The sequence below is a fragment of the Leucopleurus acutus genome (genome assembly GCF_964270905.1).
Source record: "Leucopleurus acutus genome assembly, chromosome: 1".
In the NCBI taxonomy this organism is placed as follows: Eukaryota; Metazoa; Chordata; class Mammalia; order Artiodactyla; family Delphinidae; genus Leucopleurus; species Leucopleurus acutus.
The window spans coordinates 32435208-32461889 of NC_139142.1; the positions used below are offsets into that span (position 1 = coordinate 32435208).

The 26682-nt window shown below is 40.1% G+C and overlaps 1 protein-coding gene across 2 annotated transcripts in view; it reads right to left on the bottom strand.

The window, feature by feature from the left end:
* Positions 1-26682, bottom strand: part of EXD2 (exonuclease 3'-5' domain containing 2) — a 90798-nt gene that overhangs the window by 22692 nt on the left and 41424 nt on the right. For both annotated transcript variants that reach the window (XM_082836417.1, XM_082836416.1), the window contains exon 2: positions 9056-9441. In XM_082836417.1, coding sequence (XP_082692543.1) covers positions 9056-9394 — 339 coding nt within the window. In that variant the 5' untranslated portion in view covers positions 9395-9441. The remainder of the gene's footprint in view (positions 1-9055; positions 9442-26682) is intronic.

The window sequence follows — 26682 nt, forward strand, 5'->3', positions numbered from 1 at the left end:
GAAAATTATAAGCCAATATCACTCATGAATATAGATTATTTTTAAAACACTAGTGAAGTGAATTCAGCAATGTATAAGAAGAATAAGACATCATGACCAAGTTGGATTTATGCCAGGAATTCAAAAATCAATGTATTTTCACCACAAGAACAGAATAAAGGAGAAAAACTACATACTCATCTCAAGAAATTCAGAAAAGGCACTTAATAAAATTCAACAACTATTCATAATTAAAAAAAATCTTTTTTAAAATTGAAGTATAATTGATTTACAATATTGTGTTAGTTTCAGGTGTACAGCAAAGTGATTCAGTTTTTTTTATATATATATATATATATATATTTCAAATTATTTTCCATTATATGTTATTATAAGATATTAAATCTAGTTCCCTGTGCTATACAATAAATCCTTGTTGCTTATCTGTAATAGTTTAATAGTTTATATCTGTTAACCTCATACTCCTAGTTTATCCCTCCTCCACCCCCTTTCCCCTTTGTTAATCATAAATTTGTTTTCTATGTCTGTGAGTCTATTTCTGTTTTGTATATAGATTCATTTATCATTTTTAGATTCCACATATAAGTGATATCCTATTAATATTTGTACTTCTCTGTCTGACTTACTTTACTTAGTATGATATTCTCTAGGTCTATTCTTGCGGCTGTAAATGACAATATCTCATTCTTTAAAAAAAAAAAAACAAAACTTGGGATTTCCCTGGCGGTCCAGTGGTTAGGACTCCACACTTTCACTGCCAAGGGCCCGGGTTCAGTGCCTGATCAGGGAACTAAGATTTCACAAGTTGCGTGGCGCAGCCAAAACAAAACAAAACAAAACAAAAAAACTCTTAAGAAACCAAGAATAGAATTGAATGTATTTAATCTGTAAACAAACCTACTGCAGATATCGTACTCAATATGAAAATGTTGAAAGCTGTCAATCTGAGATAGAGAATAAGTCAAGGATGCCTACTGTCACCACTCATACTGAGCACTATATTGAGATCCTTGCCAGTTCAGCAAGGCAGGAAAAGAAATACAAACTGTAAGGACTGGAAAAAAAATTGTCACTTCACAGATAATATAATAGTTTATATAGAAACCCAAAAGAATCTAAAAGTAATTAGAATTAATAAGTGAGTTTAGTAAGTTCCTTAATATAAGAGAAATACATATAAAGTTACATTTCTATATACCAGAAAAAACACAACTTTAAAAAAAATTAATTAATTAATTAATTTGGTTTTGGCTGCGTTGGGTCTTCGCTGCTGTGTGTGGGCTTTCCCTAGTTGTGGTGAGTGGGGGCTACTCTTCGTTGCGGTGCGCAGGCATCTCATTGCGGTGGCTTCTCTTGTTGCGGGGTACGGGCTCCAGGTGTGCAGCCTTCAGTAGTTGTGGCGCACGGGCTTAGTTGCTCCGTGGCATGTGGGATCTTCCCGGACCAGGGCTCGAACCCATGTCCCCTGCATTGGCAGGCGGATTCTTAACCACTGCACCACCAGGGAAGTCCCACAACATTTTTTAAGATTTCATTTATAACAGAATTATTTTAATCACAGAAAACTACAAATATATTATTAAGAGAAGTTAAAGATCTAAATAAATATTCTTAGATTATAAAACTCAATGTTGGAAAGAAGTCAATTCCCCACAAACTGATCTATTGATCCAATGCAATCTTAATCAAAATATCAAGAAATTGTTTTTGGTAGAACCTGAAAAGCTGATTCTAAAATGTATAATGAAATGCAAAGGACCAAGACTATCCAAGACCCTCCGGGAAAAAAACAAGATAGAAAGTCTTGCTGTGGCAGATATCAAGAGTCATTATAAAGCAACAGTAACTAAGACAGTTTGTGATCACCGGTGGAAGAACAGAAAAATAGACTACTAGAGTGTCCAGAAATAGATCTATTCATATAGAGATACGTGTTTGGGGACTTCCCTGGTGGTGCAGTGGTTAAGAATCCGCCTGCCAATGCAGCGCACACGGGTTCGAGCCCTGGTCCGGGAAGATCCCACATGCCACGGAGCAACTAAGCCCGTGCACCCCAACTACTAAGCCTGTGCTCTAGAGCCCATGAGCCACAACTACTAAGCCCACATGCCACAACTACTGAAGCCTGCGTGCCTAGAGCCCGTGCTCCGCAACAAGAGAAGCCACTGCAACGAGGAGCCCGCGCACCTCAACGAAGAGTAGCCCCAGCTGGCCACAACTAGAGAAAGCCCGCACCCAGCTACAAAAACCCAACGCAGCCAATAAATAAATAAATAATTTATTTATTTAAAAAAAGAAAATGAAAAAAAGAGATACCTGTTTTATGGTAAAGTGGCATTGCACAGCAGTGAGATTTATCTTTTCAATCAGTGGTGCTAGGACAATTGGATATCCACAAAAAGAAAAAATGAAACTCAACCCTACCTCACATCATACACACACACACACACAAATCAATTCCGGATAGATTATAAATCTAAATATGCAATGTTAAAACCACAAAACTCTGGCTTCCCTGGTGGCGCAGTGGTTAAGATTCCACCTGCCAATGCAGGGACACAGGTTCGAACCCTGGTCCGGGAAGATCCCACATGCCATGGAGCAACTAAGCCCGTGCGCCACAACTACAGAAGCCCGCACACCTAGAGTCCGTGCTCTGCAACAGGAGAAGCCACCGCAGTGAGAAGCCCACGCACCATAACGAAGAGTAGCCCCCGCTAGCCGCAACTAGAGAAAGCCTGTGCGCAGCAACAAAGACCCAACACAGCCAAAAATAAATGTTAAAAAAAAAAAAAAAGACTGGTAAGAATCTGAAAAAGAATTTACTGATGTCTCTCTGTAAGTGAATCAAGTGGATGTACAGCAGCAAGAAACAGCATTGAAAATCAGCTATACACCGTTATAAAAATAAAGTCCCCCCCCCCCAAAAAAAAAGACAGAGAGAGAGAGAGAAATTCTTACAGAATTCGTTCAGGGGCTGTCATGCAACCTGGACAGACCACATCTAGACCCACAGCTGGATGGGACCTAAGGCTGCACACTCGTGGGGCTGAGAGGCTTGGTGAGGATGGGCCAGCAAATGCAGCCCCTTTAGAGTAATACTGCCTGGTCCCCATTCCATGGGTCCCAAATCTCCAGGTGCTGGGGACCCTTCCTACAGCTAAAACATGCATGGGACACCCAGAGGATGGTACACCGGCTGATGGGGAAGAGTTTGGAAAAGGCACCTCATCTCCTCATCTCCTGGTGGTCGGGTTACCCCCTCCAGCCTCTTTCCTAACAATCTCCCCACTTGGGGAAGTCAGCACCTTCAACATCCTGTTTCACACAGTTTGGAATTTGTCCAGAGGATGAAGTGGAAGGGGGTGAACCAATGAGAGACAAGCCCTAGTTGTTTGGACAGGCACATGCCACTCTAATTTCCAATCAGGAAGAGGAACTGACCAAAGGCTCAGCCTGCTCCCGGAACCAGAATAGGGCTTGAAGCAATCCTGCTGTTTTGTGGCCAGTTCCCAAAACAACAAGTTGAAAAATGGAGCTCAGGGGCACTGCAATTCAGAAAACTGCAGGGTTGTAAATGATACCTATTGTCGAAAAATGTCTTGAGGTAAGTCATCAAAAAGGACTTGTAAGCAAGGCAGAATTGCAGGAAAGGAATTTCAAGAGGTAGATTGGACCTGCCATTAAAGCATATGAAAAGCGGCTGCACTTCGCCAATGATGCAGTTGGCCAAAAAGGGCGTATGCATTTTTCCTGATATTCAGGAAAAATGCATACGCCCTTTTTGGCCAACCAAACAGGTGGACAATGCAAATCAACACTACAAAGAGGTATCACTTCGCATCAGTCAGAAGGGGCATCCTCACAAAGTGTAAAAACCAGAAATGCAGGACAGCGTGTGGAGAAGGGGGAGCCCTGTTATGCTCATGGTGGGAATGTAAATTGCCAACGGCCACTCTGGAGAAGTGTATTGTGTTTAATAAAAAATCTAAAAAACAGAGCTACAGAGCATACGGCACTTCCAATCATGGGCGTATATCTTGGGAAAACCAAACATCGACAGGACACAGGCATCCCAACGTTTAGTGCTGCTCTGTTTACAAGAGCCTTGACTTGGATACAACCTAAATGTCCTTGGAAGGAAAAAATGGATAAAGAAGATGTGGTACTTATGTACGATGGAATATTACTCAGCCATGAAATCAATGAAATAAGGCCAGTTGCAGCAACTTGGGTGGACTTAGGTATGATCATTCTAAGTGACATAAGTCAGACAGAAAAAGAGACATCATAAGTTATCACTTATAGGTGGAATCTAAAAATGGCTACACGTGAACTAAATTACAAAACAGAAACAGAGTCACACATTTAGGGTTTCCCTGTTGGCGCAGTGGTTAAGAATCCGCCAGCCAATGCAGGGGACACAGATTCGAGCCCTGGTCCGGGAAGATCCCACATGCCGCAGAGCAACTAAGCCCGTGCGCCACAAATACTGAGCCTGCACTCTAGAGCTCGTGAGCCACAACTACTGATCCCACGTGCCACAACTACTGAAGCCTGCACGCCTAGAGCCCGTGCTCTGCAACAAGAGAAGCCACTGCAAGCCCGTACACCGCAACGAAGAGTAGCCCCCGCTTGCCACAATTAGAGAAAGCCTGCATGCAGCAACGAAGACTAAACGCAGGCAAAAATAAATAAATAAAATAAGTAAATTTACGTATATATTAAAAAAAACCCAAAAAACTCCAAGAAAATAACAGGAGAGTATATTCATGACTAGGGATAAGGTAAGACTTGTTACACAGCACTATATATAGATCTTCTGATCATCAAGCTTTAACAATAAAAGGATGTAAAGGCAATCCACAGAATGGGGGAAGACATTTACTGTACATTTAACTCACAAAGGGTTCATAACCAAAATATATAAAGAACTATAAATCAGTAAGAAAAAGACAACTCAATAGAAAAAGAGGCAAGAGACTTGAACAAGTACTCCATAAAAGAAGATATCAAAATAATCAATAAAATATAGAAAGATGCTCAATCTCAGTACTGGTCAGGGACATGCAAATTAAAACCACAATGAAATATTACTACACATCCTACTACATCCATTAGGATGGCTAAAATTTTTAAATCTGACAGTACCAAATGTGGACAAGGATATAAGACAAAGGGAATTTTCATACAGTCTTGGTGAGAGATTAAATTAGTAGAACCACTTCTGAAAACAGCTAGAAACAATAGGTACACTCATTACTACTGATGAGGGTAAACTAGTTAAAACCACCTTGGAAAACAATTTGGCATTATTTATGAAAGTTAAAGATATATATACAAACTCTATGACCTAGAACTCCACTCATAGATACATATGCCCCATAATAATAAGTGCATTTGTTCACTGCAGCATTCTTTGTAAGAGCCCCAAACTGTAAACAACCCAAAAGTCCATCAATATTAGAACGGATGAATAAATCATGATATATTTACACAATGGACATATGGCAGTGAATCACAGTCACACACAACATGGGTAAATCTCACAAACGTAATGTTGAACAAAAGAAGCCAGACACAAAATACACACACGATAGTTTCATTTACATTAAATTTAAAAAGCAGACAAAACTCGGGCTTCCCTGGTGGCGCAGTGGTTGAGAGTCCGCCTGCTGATTCAGGGGACACGGGTTCGTGCCCTGGTCCGGGAAGATCCCACATGCCGCGGAGCGGCTGGGCCCGTGAGCCATGGCCGCTGAGCCTGCGCGTCCGGAGCCTGTGCTCCGCAATGGGAGAGGCCACAACAGTGAGAGGCCCGCATACCCCCCCCCACAAAAAAAAGCAGACAAAACTCAATTATCGTGCCTAGGCATGCATTTTTTTTTTACATCTTTATTGGAGTATAATTGCTTTACAATGGTGTGCTAGGACATGCATGTTTAAGTAGTAAAAGTATAAAGAAAAACAAGAAAGTAAATACCATAAAATCAGGATAATAGTAACCCTTGGTGGGAGAACAGTGATTACTAGGGGTCACAAGGGGAGCTTCTGGGGTACTAGCAAATTCTGTTTCTTGACCTAGTTTCCAGTTACACAGCTGTTCTCTTTAGTGAAATCATTTAGCTCTTTGTTTTTGTTTCAGGCACTTTTCTTTTTTTTTTTTTGCGGTACGCGGGCCTCTCACTGTTGTGGCCTCTCCCGCTGCGGAGCACAGTCTCCGGACGCGCAGGCTCAGCGGCCATGGCTCACGGGCCCAGCCGCTCCGCGGCATGTGGGATCTTCCCGGACCGGGGCATGAACCCGTGTCCCCTGCATTGGCAGGCGGACTCTCAACCACTGCGCCACAAGGGAAGCCCAGGCATTTTTCTTGATGTGTTTTATTTCACAATAAAAAAAGATTAAAAAAAAAAAGACTCAAGGGGTAAGTTAAATAGCAGATTACACAAAACTAAGGAAAGAAAAAGGGAACTATAAAAGAGACCTGAAGAAATTGTACAGAATGAATCCAGAGAGACTAAGATACATTAAATATAAAAGATTACCAGACATGTAGGAGAGCAGAAAAAGTTCAGAATATAGCTGATTTAATTCCAGCAAGAAAGAAGAAGGAAAAAAAAAAGGAAGAAGAAGAAGGTGAAAGAGGAGGGGTAGGAAGAAGAGGAGGAGGAGAAGAAAAAACAGGGTAAAGGCAATCTTCAAAGAGAATTTAAAAATTGATATGATACCAATCCTTACATCCAGGATATCTCTCAGAATCCCAAACAGGAAATACAGAAAGATAACAACACTAGTCTCATGACAGCGAATCTTCAGAACCAGCAACTCAAAAAGATCTTAAAAGGAGTTACCAAAAATTAGATTACCTATAAAGAATCAACATTTACACTCATAGTTATTTTCAACAGCAACAATGGAAGCCAGAAGAAAGTGGAATGCAATCTTGAAAATGGTAAGTTGCTAAACTAGAATTTCATATCCAGCGAAAATATCTTCAAAGATCAAAAGCAAAATAAAGACACTTTCAAAACAATAATAATTAAGTTTACTATCAATGACCCCTCAAGAAATGAACTTCTAAAGGACAACCTTAAAGAGAATGATGCCAGAAAATTCTGAGATATAAGGAAAGATGAGCAAAGAAAAAGGTAAACACTTTGGTAAATTGAAACGAATACTGACTGTGTAAAACAAGAACAAAAACAATAACTAAGCAAATACTTACACAAAAGTGAATGAAAGAGAAAACAAATCAGAAATGGAAGAATGAAAAGAAGGAGGATGGATGAAAGTTCTTCTGTGGCAGCAATCAGAGAAATGCAATCACACCTGAAGGGAATGTGGCATCAGAAGAAGTTCAATACATTCCAAAGCCATAAGGAACTGGGTTTTGGATTATTTGCCACTTAAACTTACTCTGCTACAGTGATTAAACATATTATTATTAAATCGATTGCATTACTATTCACTTCAGACTACCCTGTTGTTGCTGCAGTTATACTTCACTTGGTAGGATAATCAAGGTGTTTGGCAAATGTGAATTTTCCTAATCTACTAAAGCTCACTGTTTACTAATTTTTTCTTCTATGGTTGTTGGTGTAAATATGTCTAAAATGATATAGAAATATGTTTATTTCTAAAATGATATAATTCTTATACACAATAAACAAAAGGTGCCCAATCCTTTCCTGATGGCCCAAGGTCATTGGTATAAACTACTACTGCTATTGCTGATATAAAGAAATACCCTCGAGAACTCCCTGGCGGTCCAGTGGCTAAGACGCCACACTTTCAAGCAGAGGGCACAGGTTCAATCCCTGGTCAGAGAACTAAGATCCCGCAAGCCGTGCAGCGCACGGCCAAAAAAGAAAAAAAAGAAATACCCTCAGTAGCTCCTTAAGGCCTTATGTGACTACTAAACCTTGCCCACACTGTCAGGTGTTCTCTTCTTGGTCATCATTGTACTGGCATCTTTAGTTCCTCCTACCAACCTGTGATCTGATTTTGTGGCAGCAATTCTGCTTAGGGCCTCTTTCGATTACACTTCCTGGCTCTTGACTGTATTCCAGATACCCAGAAGACATAGATCACAGAATTTTGGCAAGGTATTATGCTGAATTAATAAGAGATGATAACTGTGACTTATTTATATTTTGTAGTATCTTCTGTTGCAAGGAGATTAAAGTTCACTCTGTGAGTCAGAATGACAGAAGAGTAGATGTACCATATTATCCTCATCACAACTATGTAACAACTCCCCCAAAGTAATAGCTATTAGAAAAATTAACCGATGGTTAAGGAAAACCAGCTCAAATGCTGGTTACTAGCTTCATAGCCTTGGGCAAGTAACTAAACCTTTTAACACTTCCTATCTGTAAAGAAATAATAACAGTATCTTCCTACGAACGATTATTGTCAAAATTAAATGAGATAATGAAAAAAAACACAATATAATACCTGGCTTAGAGTAAATAGTGTCTAGCATTTAAACTATTATCTTTTTAAATCCCAATTTGTGTAATAAACACATATTTAACTAGACCTCCTTAACTATCTTCTCCATGGCATCCTATGAAAATACTATTAAAAATATTAACAGTAGCTAATATATAACGAGCAATTACTCTCTGTTAAAATTGTGCTGAAGTCTATACAGGGATTATCTATTTGAATCCTTAAAAAAGCTCTGGGCGGTAGATACCATTACACACACACACACACACACACACACACACACACACACACACACACACACACACACACACACACACCCCGCTACAGATAAGTACACTGAGGCTCAAAGAGGTTAAGTACTTTTTCAAGTTCACAGAATAAGTGGTGAAAATGGACTCATGTAGCTCAGACTCCAGAATCCATGATTATAAGCACTCCCCTATCCTGAGAAGAGAAGCCGCTTCTCCTTCTGCTAAAATCTATTTACAAATAAGTTGAGCACAAGCTAATTCTCCTTTAATCTTATCCTCTATTTGACTATTCAAGGTCCCTAGCTGGAAAAGCAGAAAAGATACGTTTCGTTTTTTGCCTTTTAACTTACCCACTCACAGTCGATTCCAAGCACTGGAAAATCTTCTAACTCACTCCTAAGCAAGGGCTCAATTTGATCCCACTCCGCCTCCTGAGACACAGTCGCCACCTTTGCTCTAAGGATCCTCTCTTCCCACGAGGCTCTGGGGGCACTGGAGTGCTGCTGGTCCTCTGCTGGAGTGGGCTGCTCTCTCCTGCCTGGCACTTTCGGCTGCTGCTGTGACAGCTGCTGCTGGGTCACACGACATGCTTTACTCCTCCGACGCTGGATGCCTTTCCACAGGACAAACCCCCCGACAGCCATACCAAGAAGGGTGGTCACTGTCAAAGCCACTAAGTGTTTAGACATCTTCAACTTTTCTGTTGTTTAGGAAAGCATATCACTAATCCCACAATCTGCAAAACAAATGGCAACAATATATTCACATACAGAATTTAAAGGTCCACAGATACAAGTCCCCCCTAACCCCACAAAAAACGTTGCATTCACAATCCATGTGCTCACAAACTAAAACAATTGCTACAAATTTCCACATGAAACAGTGATATTTTAAAATATTTTCCCCCTTTTGTATGTCCTGTACTCCACCTCTATCTCCATCCAAGAAAAACCCCCTGCCCTCTACCAGTTGCCCAGGGCTCTCTTAATCCTATAAAATCACATCAATCAAAACAGAATAAACTAGACTCTTACTTCCACTTGCTGATTTATTGTGAGTAAATTTTAGTTAATGGATCTTCCTCAGGGTGTTTGTGTTTGAACCTTCAATCTCTAAGAGTTGAATAGAAACTTCTGCTTTGCAATTTAAAAAAAATCTAGGGCTTTCTTGGTGGTGCAGTGGTTAAGAGTCTGCCTGCCAATGCAGGGACATGGGTTCGAGCCCTGGTCCGGGAAGATCCCACATGCTGCGGAGCAACTGGGCCCATGTGCCACAACTACTGAGCCTACGTGCCACAACTACTGAGCCTGCAAACCTAGAGCCCGTGCTCCACAACAAAGAGAAGCCACCACAATGAGAAGCCCTCGCACCGCAACGAACAGTAGCCCCTGCTCACCACAACTAGAGAAAGCCTGTGCTCAGCAACAAAGACCCAACGCAGCCAAAAATAAATAAATAAAAATTTTTAAAAATCTAATCATCTGCAACTGGTAGGGGAACTTTTACTTTTCTAGGAGGTGTGGCTGGTGAGGGATGAAGCAAACAGGCTTGAGTGCACATGGATTTTCCGTTGCTCCAGAGGTCTCGGTAGTTCTCCGTGGAAACACACTCAGTTATTGAGGGTAAGCTAGGACAGTACAAAAGGGAAGACAGGACTAGAAAAGAAAAAGAAAAGAACAGAACTTAGAGAGCCAGGATGTTCAGGAGGAGATTGCAAATTGAAATGTCCACAGTGTCCAAACAGGATAACACAAATAAGAGAAGCAAGCCAAGTGCAAGAGAAAACTGACACAGACATCCTATTAAATATGTAGGAACTGTCTTCCTTTCTATCACAAAATAGCCTCTTTTCCATTTTCTGTACGTGAAATAAAACTCATATTTTATGGCAAGACAAGAAAAATTTAAACAAAATATTTTTTTCTATCCTTTGGTCTCCTCTCTCCTCCCACTGTGCACTGTATATCTACATTATGCATTAACCTAACCTTCCCCATTGAGAGAAATACCTGCTCAACCATAAAGAGCAATATTCTAGCATCAATAAGACAACTCCTTAAAGATGCCATTCCTTCTTGATCTCATAAGGGGTCACATGGCACTTAGATCTGGATCATGTAAACTGCCAATAATACAGCATTTGATGTACAGCCTCTGTCTCAAAAAACTTATATAACTGCGCCTTGACTTCTAAGGGGAGGAACAGGTCTCAGAGCTTTCTGAGATGCTCTTCCTGGGTTATAATCCTCAAATTTGGCTCAAATAAAATCTTCCATTTCTTTCTTAGACCAACTGATTAATTTTTTCATCAATGCTTATTACAATGTGGTTTTTCTCCAATCTATCTCTTGTTTTCCTATTTTTGACAGAAAAATAGGCATATACAACTATCTCCGTACTATTTTAAAAAACAACAGTAAATGTGTAACAATAAATGGTAAGTGGCCTTTGGCCTCAATAATGGAGAGAAAACATGGGAGAGCAACCATTCAGCACAAGGTGTTCATCCTGTTTGTGAAGAAGGCCCAGTGTGGTCAGATTATCCTGATTACTCAAGAAAAGTTAGATATCTGAATTTTATGTGAAATATCACCATTTTTAAGTGTTAGCAACAAATTTAGAGTTTTTGAAACATTGTGCCAGCCAAATAAAAACATTTTGGGCTCTGGGTTACCCATCTGTAGGCTCTGACCCAAAATCTATACTGCCCAAAGACACAGTGACCTATTAGGCCCTGCCTACACTTCTCTATGGCTGAGGGTTTCCCATTTAATGGGAATTCCTTTTTTTTTTTTTTGGACATGCTGTGGGGCATGTGGGATCTTAGTTCCCTGACCAGGGATTGAACCTAGGCCACAGTGGTGAAAGCTCGGGATCCTAACCACTAGACTACCAGGGAACTCCCAATGTGCACTACTTTTATCAATTTTTAAAAGCGTCAACAAATTTTTTAAAATAATTTAATATTTACAACAACCCTGGGCTATAATTATGCCTACAGAGATATTCAGCAATGGAGAGGAAAAATGGAATCACAACAATTATTACAGTACTAATGAAAACAATAAAATGGCTATGCTGTTTTTAAAATATTTACTTTTTTGCAGAAACTATGCTTAAGTATTCATATGTACTTTCTCCAGCACTTTTATTGAAGAGGAAACTGAGACTTAATGAGTTTAAAGAACTTGCATAGAGAGATTTCTAGTTAAAATACTCTGAGAAGACATAAAAACCCTTCCCTTTCTCACTCTAAACAATACAAATGTTGGAGAAAACATTAAAAAGATAATAAGGGGCTTCTCTGGTGGCACAGTGATTAAGACTCCGTGCTCCCACTGCAGAGGGCCCAGTCTCGATCCCTGGTCAGGGAACTAGATTCCACATGCTTGCTGCAACTGAGTTCACATGCCACAACTATGGAGCCAGCAGGCTGCAAGTAAGGAGCCCACCTGCCACAACTAAAGAGCCCACATGACGCAACTAAGACCAAACCCAACCAAATAAATAAACAAATATTTTAAAAAAAGATAATAAAAGTTTAATACACAGTTAAACTTAAAAAGAAGAAAGGGAAATCATCAAGTGTCAGAAATGGAAGAAGGGAACCCACAGTGGGTAGGAGATAAAGCTGGGCAGAGACCAGAACTCATACCAGCCCTAGTGCTGGAGAATATCACTAGCCCAGGGACAGAAGTCTAGGCCACAGGCCCAGGGCACAGTGGAGATGCAGGAGAGTGTTGCCTTGTCCATGAACAAGAACCTGTAAGTGAAAAAAAAAAAAAAAAAAGAACCTGTAAGTGTTCACCTACTATGGTCCAGGCAAGACATCTGCCCAAGGCTGAGAATATGAACACAGTCCCTTGAAGATCGGCCAAAGTGGTGGAGTAGAAAGACCCTGAGCTCACTTCCTCTCACAACCACACCAAAACCACAACTATCTGCAGAACCACCATCTATGAAAAAGACCAAAACCTCCCAGAAAAGATCGTCTACAACTAAAGACACAAAGAAGGAACCACAAGATGAGTAGGACGGGACATGATATAATCAAGTCCCATACTCCCAGGTGGGCAATACACAAACTGGAGAATAATTATAGTGCAGACGTGGGAATTCCCTGGTGGTCCAGTTGTTAGGACTCCACTCTTTCACTGCTAAGGGTGTGGGTTTGATCCCTGGTCACAGAACTAAGATTCTACAAGCCATGTGGTCAAAAAAAAAAAAAAAAAAGTCATAGTGCAGAAGTTCTCCCACAGAAATGAGAGTTCTGAGCCCCACATTAGGCTCCCCAGCCTGGGGGTCCTGCAGCAGGAAGACTAGCCCCCAGATCATTTGGCTTTGAAGGCCAGCCAGGCTTAATTTCAGGAAGGACTGTGGGAAATACAACTTCACCCTTAAAGGGCACACACAAGATCTTACATGCACCAGGACTCAGGGCAAAAGCAGTAACTTGATAGGAGTCTGAGTCAAACCTACCTGCTGGCCTTGGAGAGGTGGGGAGCCGGCCGTAGCTGACAACAGCTACATTTGGCAGCTCAGTCACATTTGGAAGCCAGTGCTGGTGGGCGTGATCTTGGGCTCCTCCCTCTAGCCATTAGAGCCAAGACCTAGCCCCATCCAATAGTCTGTAGGCAGCAGTGCTGGGATGCCGCAGGCCAAACAACTAACTGAGTGCGGACACAGCCCCACCCATAAGCAGACAGGCTTCCTAAAGTCCTCCTGAGCCCACAGCCTCCTCTAGACACTCCTCTAGACAGGACCTTGCCCACCAGAGGGCCAAGACCCAGCTCCACCCACCAGTGGGCAGACAGTGGCCCTGCCTTCCAGGAAGCCTGCACTAGCCTCTAGACCAGCCTCAGCCACCAGGGGACAGACACCAGACACAAGAAAACCACAATCCCACAGCCTGTGGACCTAGCCTGCCCACAGAAGGCTAGAACCTACCCTGGGACCAGCTGGGCCCTGGCCCTGTGCACTAGCAGGCCAACGCAAGCTTTGGGACACTCCAGACCCCATACCAACTGTGTCAGGAATCACCACCTCCCTGCCAACCAATGATCTCAAACAAGCTCTGTGGGCTTCCCTGGTGGCACAGTGGTTGAGAGTCCGCCTGCTGATGCAGGGTACATGGGTTCGTGCCCCAGTCCAGGATGATCCCACATGCCGCGGAGCGGCTGGGCCCGTGAGCCGTGGCTGCTGAGTCTGCGCGTCCAGAGCCTGTGCTCCGCAATGGGAGAGGCCACAACAGTGAGAGGCCGCGTACAGAAAAAAAAAAAAAAAAAAAAAAAGCCCTGGGATCCCTGGACCCTGCAGCCAGACTCCAGGAACTGGCTCTGCCTGCCAGTAGTCCAACAGTAACCTCAGGGCCTGGCTTCACTCGCCAGTGGGCAGGCAACAGCCCCAGAGTCCTCCAGACTCTGACTCTACCCACCAGTGGAGCCCGCACTAGCCCCAGGACTTCCTAGGGTTCTGAAGCCAGTCACCTTGTTACCAGGCCCTCTTAACAGCACCCAGCAGCAACCATACAAGGCGGGACCTGGCAACCAACCGGACTAGGGACCGACCAGGCTTACCAGACCACCCACACAGTCAGCCCACCACAATAGAAGGACCCACCCAGCCCTCTTAAGGGGAACCCCTAGAGCATATAGCTTGGGTGATGAGACAGGAGCTCACTGCTGGGACACACAGGACATCTCCTACAGAAGGACACCTCTTCAAGGTGAAGAAATGTAACTAATCTACCACATACATAAAAATAAAAATAGCAACTTAGACAAAATGAGGCAGCAGAGGAACATGTTCCAGATGAAGGAGCAAGACAAAACCCCAGAAGAAGAACTAAGTGAAGTGAAGATAGGTTATCTACCCGAGAAAGAGTTCAGAGTAATGACTGCAAAGATGACCAAAGAACTCAGGAGGAAAATGGACGCACAAAGTGAGAAGTAGAAGTTTTTAACTGAGAATTAGAAATTATAAAGAACAACCAAACAGAGATGAAGAATACAATAACTGAAATGAAAAATACACTAGAAGGAATAAATAGTAGGCTAAATGATACAGAGGAATGGATCAGTGACCTGGAGGACAAAATGGTGTAAATCACTGCCATTGAACAGAAAAAAAAAAGAATGAAAAGAAATGAGAACTGTTTAAGAGACTTCTGGGATAACATCAAGCCCACTAATATTCACATTATAGGGGTCCCAGAAGAATAAGAGAAAGAGAAAGAGCCTGAGAAAATATTTGAAGACATAATAGCTGAAAACTTTCCTAACCTGGGAAAGGAAACAGACATATAAGTCCAGGAAGCACAGAGTCCCATACAGGATTAATCCAAAGAGGAACACACCAAGACACATTGTAATCAAAATGACAAAAACTAAAGATAGAGAATATTAAAAGCAGCAAGGGAAAAGCAACAAATAATATACAAGGCTATCAGCTTATTTTCTGCAGAAACTCTGCAGGCCAGAAGGGAGTGGCACTTGTCCCACTCATGAGGGCTCCACTCTCAGGATCTAATCACTTCTCAAAGCCCCCCCAATTGGGGTTAATTTTCAACATATGAATTTTGAGGGGACACAAAACATTCAGCCTATAGCACTCTTAAATATGAAAAGACATCCAAGAATCACCAGTTATTGCAGGTGTGTCTCCAACATCATTAATTAGCATTTTCTAAGGAACATGTATAGAATTCTGCACCCAGGACTTCCCTGGTGGCGCAGTGGTTGAGAGTCCACCTGCCGATGCAGGGGACATGGGTTCGTACCCTGGTCCGGGAAGATCCCACATGCCGCGGAGCAGCTGGGCCTGTGAGCCATGGCCGCTGAACCTGCACGTCTGGAGCCTGTGCTCCACAACGGGAGAGGCCACAGCAGTGAGAGGCCCGCGTACCACAAAAAAAAAAAAAAAAAAAAAAAAGAATTCTGCACCTAGCATTTTGAGAGTACACATTCTTTAAAAACATACAAAGAAATAGATGGAACATGCCTCAACATAATAAAGGCCATAAATGACAAACCTACAGCTAACATCATACTCAATGGTGGAGGCTGAAAGCATTTCCTCTAAGATCAGGAACAAGACAAGGACGCCCATTCTCACCACTTTTATTCAACATAGTGTTGGAAGTCCTAGCCACAGCAATCAGAGAAGAAAAAAAAAAATAAAAGGAATCCAGATTGGAAAGGAAGAAGTAAAACAGTCACTGTTTGCAGGTGACATGATACTATCCTAAAGATGCCATCAGAAAACTACTAGAACCATCAATGAACTGGGTAAAGTTGCAGGATACAAAATTAATATACAGAAAACTGATGCATTTCTATACAATAACAACAAACTATCAGAAAGAGAAATTAAGGAAACAATCCCATTTACCATCACATCAAAAAGAATAAAATCCCTAGGAATAAACCTACCTAAGGAGGTAAAAGACTTGTACTTGGAAAACTATAAGATGCTGATGAAAGAAAGTGAAGATGATACAAACATATGGAAAGATACATAGTGTTCTTGGATTGGAAGAATTAATGTGAAAATAACCTTACTACCCAAGGCAATCTACAGATTCAGTGCAATCCCTACCAAAATACCAACAGTATTTCTTCACAGAATTAGAACAAAAAATTTTACAATTTGTATGTAAACACAAAAGGCCCTGACTAGCCAAAGCAATCTTGAGAAAGAAAAATGGAGCTGGAGGAATCAGGTTCCCTGACTTCAGACTATACTACAAACCTAGAGTAATCAAAACAGTATGGTACTGACACAAAAAACAGAAATATAAATCTATGGAACAGGATAGAAAGTCCAGAGATAAACCCATGCACCTCTGATTACATAATCTATGACAAAGGAGGCAAGAATATACAATGGAGAAAAGACAGTCTCTTCAATAGGTGGTGCTGGGAAAACTGGACAGCTACATGTAAAAGAATGAAATTAGAACACTCTCTAATATCACATACAAAAATAAACTCAAAATGGATTAAAGACCTAAATGTAAGACTGGATACTATAAAACTCCCAGAAGAAAACATAAGCAGAACACTTTTTGACATAAATTGCAATATTTTTTTGGATCCATCTCCTAAAGCAAATAAAAGAAAAAATAAACTAATAGGATTTAGTTAAATGTAAAAGCTTTTGCACAGAAATAAAAATTTTTTTATTTAAAAATATATATTTTTTAATTTTTAAAAAAAAGAAAAAAAGGGACTTCCCTGGTGGTGCAGTGGTTAAGAATCTGCCTGTCAATGCAGGGGACATGGGTTCAATCCCTGGTCCAGGAAGATCCCACATGCCGCAGAGCAACTAAGCCCATGCACCACAACTACTGAGCCTGCACTCTAGAGCCCGTGAGCCACAACTGCTGAGCCTGCACGCCACAACTACTGAAGCCCAGGTGCCCTAGAGCCCACGTGCCGCAACTACTGAAGCCCGTGTGCTCTAGGTCCTGTGTGCCGCAACTACTGAGCCCGTGTGCTGCAATTACTGAAGCCCACGCGCATAGAGCCCACTCCTCTCAACAAGAGAAGCCACTGCAATGAGAAGCCCGTGCACTGCAACAAAGAGTAGCCCCCGCTTGCCGCAACTAGAGAAACCTTGTGCGCAGCAACAAAGATCCAACACAGCCAAAAACAAAAAGCTTTTGCACAGCAAAGGAAACCGCTGACAAAATGAAAAGACAATCTATTGAATGGGAGAAAATATTTGCAAATGATATGACCAATAAGGGATTAATATCCAATATGTATAAACAGCTCATCTAACTCAACATGAAAAAACAAAACAAAACAAACAACCCAATTAAAAAGTGGGCAGAAGAACTGAATAGCCATTTTTCCAAAGAGGAAATGCAGATGGCCAGCAGGCACATGAAAAGATGCTCAACATCGTTAATCATCAGGGAAGTGCAAATCAAAACCACATTCTCACACCTGTCAGAATGGCTATCACCAAAAAACCCCACAAACAACAAATGTTGGTGAGGATGCGGAGAAAAGGGAACCCTTGTACACTGTTGGTGGGAAGGTAAATTGGTGCAGCCACTGTGGAAAACATTATGGAGGTTTCTCAAAAAACTGAAAATAGAACTACCATAAGACCCAGCAATTCCACTCCTTGGTATATACCCCCCAAAAACGAAAACACTAATTCGAAAAGATACATGCACCCCAATGTTCATTGCAGCACTATTTACAATAGCCAAGACATGGAAGCAACCTAAATGTCCATCAACAGATGAATGGATAAAGAAGATGTGGTACATATACTTAGCCATAAAAAAGAATGAAATAATGCCATTTGCAGCAACATGGATGGACCTAGAGATTCATACTAAGTGAAGTAAGTCAGACAAAGACAAATATCATATGATATCCCTTAATTGTGAAATCTAAAACAATGACACAAATGAACTTATTTACAAAACAAAAACAGACCCACAGACATAGAAAACAAACTTATGATTACCAAAGGGGAAGGTTGGGGAGGGATAAAATAGGAGTTTGGGATTAACACATACACATTACTATATATAAAATAGATAACCAACAAGGACCTACTGTATAGCCTAGTACTCAAAATATACTCAATATTTTGTAATAACCTATAAGGGAAAAGAATCTGAAAAAGGATGTATATATTTGAATCACTTTGCTGTACACCTGAAACTAACACAACATTGTAAATCAACTATACTTCAATAATTTTTTTAAAAAGAAGATACAGTATATACAAAGGAATACTACTCAGCCATAAAAAAGAATGAAAATTTACCATTGCAGCAACATGGATGAACTTAGAGGGCATTACACAAAGTGAAATAAGTCAGACAGAGAAAGACAAATACTGTATAATATCACCAACATGTGGAATCTAAAAACTACAACAAACTAGTGAATAAAACAGAAAGAAGCAGACTCACAGAGAACAAACTAGTGGTTACCAGTGGGGAGAGGGAAGGGGGAGGGGCAATATAGGGGTAGGAGGAAAAAAGGGGGTTATTTTGGGATTATATGAAATCATGTGTGTGAAACTTTTGAAAACTGTAAAGTATTATAGACTATAAAGAATCTTTCATTCAATTAAAAAAAAGGAATATGAACAGACTCCCTCATGAAAGGACAACCCCTCAAACCTGCACTCTGGACAGATAAAGGACCCAAGTTCACATTATCCTTGAAAAAGGAAACCCTCAGCCAAGAGACTAAAACTAAAATGCTTAGAATTGGTCCGTTCTGTTGGAACCAGGCAGAGCTGATCATAAAACTGTTTTACCATGCAGGAAACATGCAGGACTCCCATGGAAGATCACTCCCTAGAAGAGTGCTCACAAACGAATGAAAACAAAACAAAACCCAAAACCCTAAAATCAATCATAATAGCTCACAGAGCCAGCAAAAAAATATCTATAACTGAGATCTGAAAGAGACTTCAAAGTAACAACCAGGGAAATTCAGGAAAATAAAATCCCAAACATGAACAGAAGGCAACAAAAAGTAGAATTTCTAGATATGAAAAATATCTGTTAAAATTTTTAAAAAACTCAATAGACAGGTTAAACAGCAGATCAGACATACAGAGAGAGAGAAAAAGTTACCGAATTGAGGATAAATCTGAGGAAGTCACCCAGAACGCATCACGGAGATAAAGAGGTAGAAAATATAAGAACAGAGACACAGAGGATGGATTGAGAAACTCAATATCCACATAATGAAGATTTGGAAGATGAAGGAGGTCAGATTTGGTACAGTTCTCTGAGTCCCAAGTTGGAGAAATTAAATATATCCAGAAAAAGACTTGTATAAGAATATTCATTACAGCTGTATTCATAACAGCCCCAAACTGGAAACAGCCCTAGTGGTATATCTACATGGAATGCTAACCAGCAATAAAAAGGAACTTATTACTGATACATGCAATCTGGATGAATCTCAAATAACATTAGACCGAGTGAAAGAAGCTCGATATAAAAGAGATACTGTATAATTCTATTTATATAAAGTTCTAGAACAGCTAAAACTAATCTATGGTAGAAAAAAATATGAACAATAGTAGCCTCTGGGAGAGGTGGGTACGGGGAAGAGACATTTAAGCTGAGCACTGAATGACAAAAAAAGCCAGATATGACAAATTCTAAGGAAGAACATTTCAGGCATGAAGGAACTTTCTGGAACTGTGGTAAAGTTTCATGTCTTGATGGAGGCTTGGGTTACACAAGTGTATGCAATTGTCAAAATTCAGGGATACTTCTGATTTTTCTCCTGTTGGCCCAACTAAAGAATTAATGACCGCTGGTTCATTCATTGTCTATCTTTCCCACTAGAATGTAAACCTCATGAAAATAGGGACCTTAACTGGCTTCTTCATTTATATATAAATATCTCCAGCATGTATAGGGACCTTAACGGGTTTCTTCATTTATATATAAATATCCCCAGCAAGTAGCACAGAACTGATAACAATAAATATTTATTGAATGAATAAAACTCAATTCAAGGTATTATATGTTAACATTTTATGATAAATATTTCTTTTTTAAAATAAATAAATAAATAAGTGTATTTATTTATTTATTTACTTTTGGCTGCATTGGGTCTTCGTTGCTGCGCGCGGGCTTTCTCTAGTTGCGGCGAGCGGGGGCTACTCTTCATTGTGGTGTACAGGTTTTTCATTGCAGTGGTTTCTCTTGTTGCGGAGCACAGGCTCTAGGCACGTGGGCTTCAGTAGTTGTGGCCTGCAGGCTCAATAGTTGTGGCTCGCAGGCTCTAGAGCACAGGCTCAGTAGTTGTGGCACATGGGCTTAGTTGCTCCGTAGCATGTGAGATCTTCCCGGACCAAGGCTCAAACCCGTATCCCCTGCATTGGCAGGCGGATTCTTAACCACTGCACCACCAGGGAGGTCCTATGATAAATACTTCTAATTCAATTATCAAAATTACAAAAATCTGTTTATTCACGTGAAACAAAATTTTTTCCCCCTTATTGAGCCTTCATACTATAAAGAAGCAGTATGGTTTAATACGGGGTTAGGAGTGAGAAAAATCAAATCTTGTGTTATAGACTGAATGTTTGTGTCCCTCTGAAATTCACGTGGAAATCACAACCCCAAATTTTTGGTATTAGAAAGTGGGGCCTTTGGAAGGTAATTAGGATCAGATGAGGTCCAAAGGGTGGCACCCTTGTGACTGGGATTAGTGCCCTTAAAAAGTCACGAGAGACCTTGCTTCTCTCTGACCTCTGCCATAAAAGGATACAATAAGATGTTGTTGGCAGTCTGCAGCCCAGAAGAGAACTCTCATCAGGACTCAACCATGCTGGCAATCTGATCTCAGACTTCTAGCCTCCAGAACTGTGAGAACTGCTGTCTATAAACCACCCAGTCTGTGGTATTCTATTACAGCAGCCCAAACGGACTAAAACACCTGCTAAGGACTTGCCTGGGGATCCAAAGCTTTCAGTGCTTCACTATCTTCAGTGACTGAAAGGATCTGCCATTCTTTTAAAAAAAAAAATTGTATAAAACAACAACATCAAACTGATAACAATGGTTACCTAAGGGTAGTAGGGTTATAAATAGTTTTGATTTTTCAAATTCTATACGAGTATGTATATATTCATAACTAGAAAAAAATAAGTTTTTTTAGTGGTGCTTTTTAGAGATAGGCAAAGTAAATATCCCACTTAACATTTAAGACATATGATTATATTCTTGAAATAAATTTCATTTTAATGAATTAAACAAATATGTTAAAATGTTTAGAGAATAGCATAAAGTAGAGGATAACAACATGAGCCTTAGAGTCAAATATCCTGAGTTCAAATCCAGCCTCTGCCAATTGTTAGCTATATAAACTTGGGCAAATTACTGAACTTCTCTAAGCCTCAGTTTCCTCCTCAGTAAAATGGGAAGGATAGTACCTACCATGTAGGATTATTGTGAGACTTAAGTAAGATGATCAAAATACTCAGCATATTGGCTAGCACATTAGGGTTCAATAAATGTTAGCTATGATTATTACTGAGGTTCTATAAACCACAGAACTATTAAAGGAAAACAAAGAATCATAGAGTTAAAATTTAGAAGCCAAATTCAGCTCTCACACAATTCAAGGTTTCTTTCCACGGTAATCCTGACAGATCATGACCTTATCTCTACCTGAATACATCCAGGAACAGAGTTCATCACCTTAAGAGGCAGTTTTTGTTGAAAAGTCCTTGCATTCTGTGAAAGTTCCCTACATAGAAACTGCTCTCTTTGATGTTCAGTCTGGCCTCTGAAATGACAAGTGTTTACTCCCTCCTTAGAGCTTGTGAAATATGTGAAGATAGCTCTTATGACTCCCCTTAGTACATTTTACTTAACCCAATCAGCTTCCTGTGACCTAGTTTAAAGACGACTTGCCATTATGGCCAGATCTTTCTGAATAGCTCCAAGCTTGTCAAGGTATCTCTTAAATGTGGCACCCAGGTCTGTATTCAAAACTTGAGACATGTTCTAATTGATGTGGACTACATTGGTACTATTACTTCCCAGGGTCTGGACCCTATATTTTATTAATGATGGATGAAATGATAGGTTTTTGAATAGCAGAATCACACTGACGACCCTCATAGAGTTTGCGGTAAATTAAAATTCACTGAAATCATATTGAGTTCCCCATTTTATATACTTGTAATTTATACTTTGCAGCTAAAGCCAAAATTTTACATTTCTTTCTTCTAAATTTCCTCTTGTCTGTTTCAGCCAAACATTTTACCCTTTGAAACCAATTTTCATCTTGATTGTGCCTTCCCTCCCAACTTAAACATGTTTTTGTATAGAAAAGTGAATTTCTGTCTTCAAAGAAAATAACAGCATCTAACATGTGTTTTTATTAATTCATTTTTCAAATTTATTTTTGTATTTCAAACTATCTCCATGTTTAATAACACTAAAATGAGGTTACGTTACAGTAGAAAAGTTGAAAAAACAAAGTATTATTGATTTGCTTCCATTGAGAAGGGCTCCCTCAGATCTAGAATTCCCAGGCTATCAGGTTCCTACTTATTCTTTATCATGTGTGGCCTGAGAAAAAGAAAGGCCTCACAGGGAAAATGAAGGAGCAAGTGGGGTACCTCCATATGAGGGAACTGTTGGCAACATTCAAAAAGCTTACTAATTCATTTTTATATGGAGAGATTTTGTGTGGGTTTTTTCCCAGCCAAGGGATTCATTCAGCAAACATGTAAATAGCACTTTCAATAAACCAGACATTGTGTTAGACTTTGGGTAAAAAGAGTTAAATGGCACAAGCTGCTTTCAAAAATGCAGGATTCAGAAAAGGAGAAATACATGTATTGAACAAGCTGCAATTTGGTGAGGAAACACCAACAACAGAAGCACACACGAGTACAGGGATGGCAAAGAGGAAAGAGTAAGGGGATTATTAAGAGAAACACTCGCTGAGAGGGATGAACACTGAGACTGGTACTGGTGTTAAAAAATGAGCAAACATTCTCCAGGTGCGCAAGGCAGAGGGAATAGCACGTGCAAGGACACAAAAGGCACGAAGCATCGTGGTACTCGTGAAAGAGTACAAGCAAATTTAACACATACTGTAAGTGTAAAATACCGAATTTTGAAGAATTACTCTTAAAAAAAAGTAAAAAATATCTTACTGATAAATTCTATATTGATATTTTAAGGTGACCTTTTTTTATTGTAGTAAAACATACATAACACAAAATTTACCATTTTAATCACTTTTAAGTGTAACATTCAGTAGCATAACTGCATTCACAAGGTTGCGCAACCATCACCACTATCCATTTCTAGAACTACTTCCTCATCCCAAACAAACTCTGTACCCATTAAACAATAACTTTCCATTCCTCCCTCCCCCAACTCTTGGTAACCTCTATTATCCTTTCTATCTCTATTAATTCCATATTGATTTTTTATATCTTTTTTTTTTTTTTTTTTTTTGCCGTGCCACGTGGCTTGCAGGATCTTAATTCCCTGACCAGGGATCAAACCTGTGCCCCCTGCACTGGAAGCGCAGAGTCCTAACCACTGGACTGTCAGGGAATTCCCGATTTTTTACATCTTATGTTGAAATAATATTTTGGATATACTGGGTTAAATAAAACCGGTTAAAATTAAGTTCACCTGTTTCTTTTTATACTTTTAATGTGGCTACTAGAAAGCTTTAAAGGATTTATGGGGCTCGCATTATATTTCTACTGGCTAGCACTGTGCTAGAGCACAATGTGCAAGTAAGGAAACAGAGAGGGATGATGCGAGAAGGAGTAGATACAGGTCAAGTTGTGAGGAGCCTTCTATTACCCTGAAAGATAAAACCTTATAGGTAATGGAGAGCCAATAACAGACTTATAAGGGAAGTGACAAGTTCAGGCTCCTATTTCAAAGAACACCATGGTGGCAGTGTGGGTGCTGGACTGCAGGCGGGCAAGGCGAGAGGCAAGGAGACCTGTTAGAAGACTCACAATAGCACGGCCAAGAGGGAAAGAAGATCCAAATCAGGGCAGAAGAAGGCAGAATGGAAAAGAATAGCTCTTAACAGAATGGCGGCATTGGAATCACCTGGATTAGTAAACAAGTCACAACTTTTACAACTTAAAATTTTGAAAGTTTGATGAATATGAAATCAATAGCTTTCCATACCCATTATAACAGTATGAAGAAAATCCCATAGCAATATAAGCTGTTTTAAAACTACAAGCCGCATGTTTTTTGTTTTATTTAGTTAGTTAGTTAGTTGCTCCAGGTCTTACTTGCAGCACGCAGGGTCCTTAGTTGCAGCTCGAGCGCTCCTTAGTTGCAAACTCTTAGTTGCAGCATGCATGTGGGATCTAGTTCCCTGAACAGGAATCGAAACCAGGCCCCCTGCGTTGGGAGCACAGAGTCGTAACCACTGTGCCACGAGGGAAGTCCCACAAGCCACATGTATTTAAACAACCACCACATGTACACACAAACAAACCTAGGTGTAAACTCAACAACAAATGTTCAAGATCAATATGAAGAAAAACAGAAAGCTTTACTGAAGATATAGAAAAAGACTTGAAGAGCACAGATATATTATAGCAGCTGTCACTTACAGAGCACATATAATGTGCCAGGCTCTTTACATGCATACTCATGTATACTCATACATACATGACTCATTTAATCTTTTCAACAACTCAATACAGAAGGTACGATAATTACCCTATTTTTCTTTAATAAACAAGAGATTGTTTTACTCAAATACTCAAAATAATGTAGTAAATTAAATGCAAACTTAATTTTTAAAAAAGTTTTAAAAAATGAACTGACAGCAGAAGCAAGAACTACAATCCTGCAGCCTGTGGAACACAAACCACATCACAGAAAGATAGACAAGATGAAAAGGCAGAGGGCTATGCACCAGATGAAGGAATAAGATAAAACCCCAGATAAACAACTAAATGAAGTGGAGATAGGCGACCATCCAGAAAAAGAATTCAGAAAAATGATAGTGAAGATGATCCAGGACCTCGGAAAAAGTATGGAGGCAAAGATCGAGAAGATGCAAGAAATGTTTAACAAAGACCTAGAAGAATTAAAGAACAAACACCTAGAAGAATTAAAGAACAAACAAACAGAGATGAACAATATAATAACTGAAATGAAAACTACACTAGAAGGAATCAATAGCAGAATAACTGAGGCAGAAGAACGGATAAGTGACCTGGAAAAGAGAATGGTGGAATTCACTGCTGCAGAACAGAGTAAAGAAAAAAGAATGAAAATAAATTAAGACAGCCTAAGGAACCTCTGAGACAACATCAAATGCAACATTTGCATTACAGGGGTCCCAGAAGGAGAAGAGAGAGAGACAGGACCTGAGAAAATATTTGAAGAGATTATAGTCAAAAAGTTCCCTAACATGGGAAAAGAAATAGCCACCCAAGTCCAGGAAGTGCAGAGAGTCCCAGGCAGGATAAACCCAAGGAGAAACATGCTGAGACACACAGTAATCAAATTGACAAAACTTAAACACAAAGAAAAATTATTGAAAGCAGCAAGGGGAAAACGACAAATAACATACAAGGGAACTCCCACAAGGTTAACAGCTGATTTCTCAGCAGAAACTCTACAAGCCAGAAGGGAGTGGCATGATATATTTAAAGTGATGAAAGGGAAGAACCTACAACCAAGATTACTCTACCCAGCAAGGGATCTCATTCAGATTCGACAGAGAAATCAAAAGCTTTACATACAAGCAAAAGCTAAGAGAATTCAGCACCACAAAACCAGCACTACAACAAATGCTAAAGGAACTTCTCTAAGTGGGAAACACAACAGAAGAAAAGGACCTAAAAAACAAACCCATAACAATTAAGAAAATGGTCATAGGAACATACATATCAATAATTACCTTAAACGTGAATGGATTAAGTGCTCCAACCAAAAGACACAGGCTTGCTGAATGTATACAAAAACAAGACCCATATATATGTTGTCTACAAGAGACCCACTTCAGACCTAGAGACACATACACACTGAAAGTGAGGGGATGGGAAAAGATATTACATGCAAATGAAATCAAAAGAAAGCTGGAGTAGCAATACTCATATCAGATAAAATAGACTTTAAAGAATGTTAAAAGAGACAAGGAAGGACACTATATAATGATCAAGGGATCAATCCAAGAAGAAGATATAACAATTAAAAATCTATATGCGCCCAACATAGGAGCACCTCAATACATAAGGCAACTGCTAACAGCTCTAAAAGAGGAAATTGTCAGTAACACAATAATAGTGGGGGACTTTAACACCTCACTTACACCAATGGACAGATCATCCAAACAGAAAATTAATAAGGAAACACAAGCTTTAAATGACACAATAGACCAGATAGATTTAATTGACAGTTATAGCACATTCCACCCAAAAAGAGAGGATTACACTTTCTTCTCAAGTGTGCACGGAA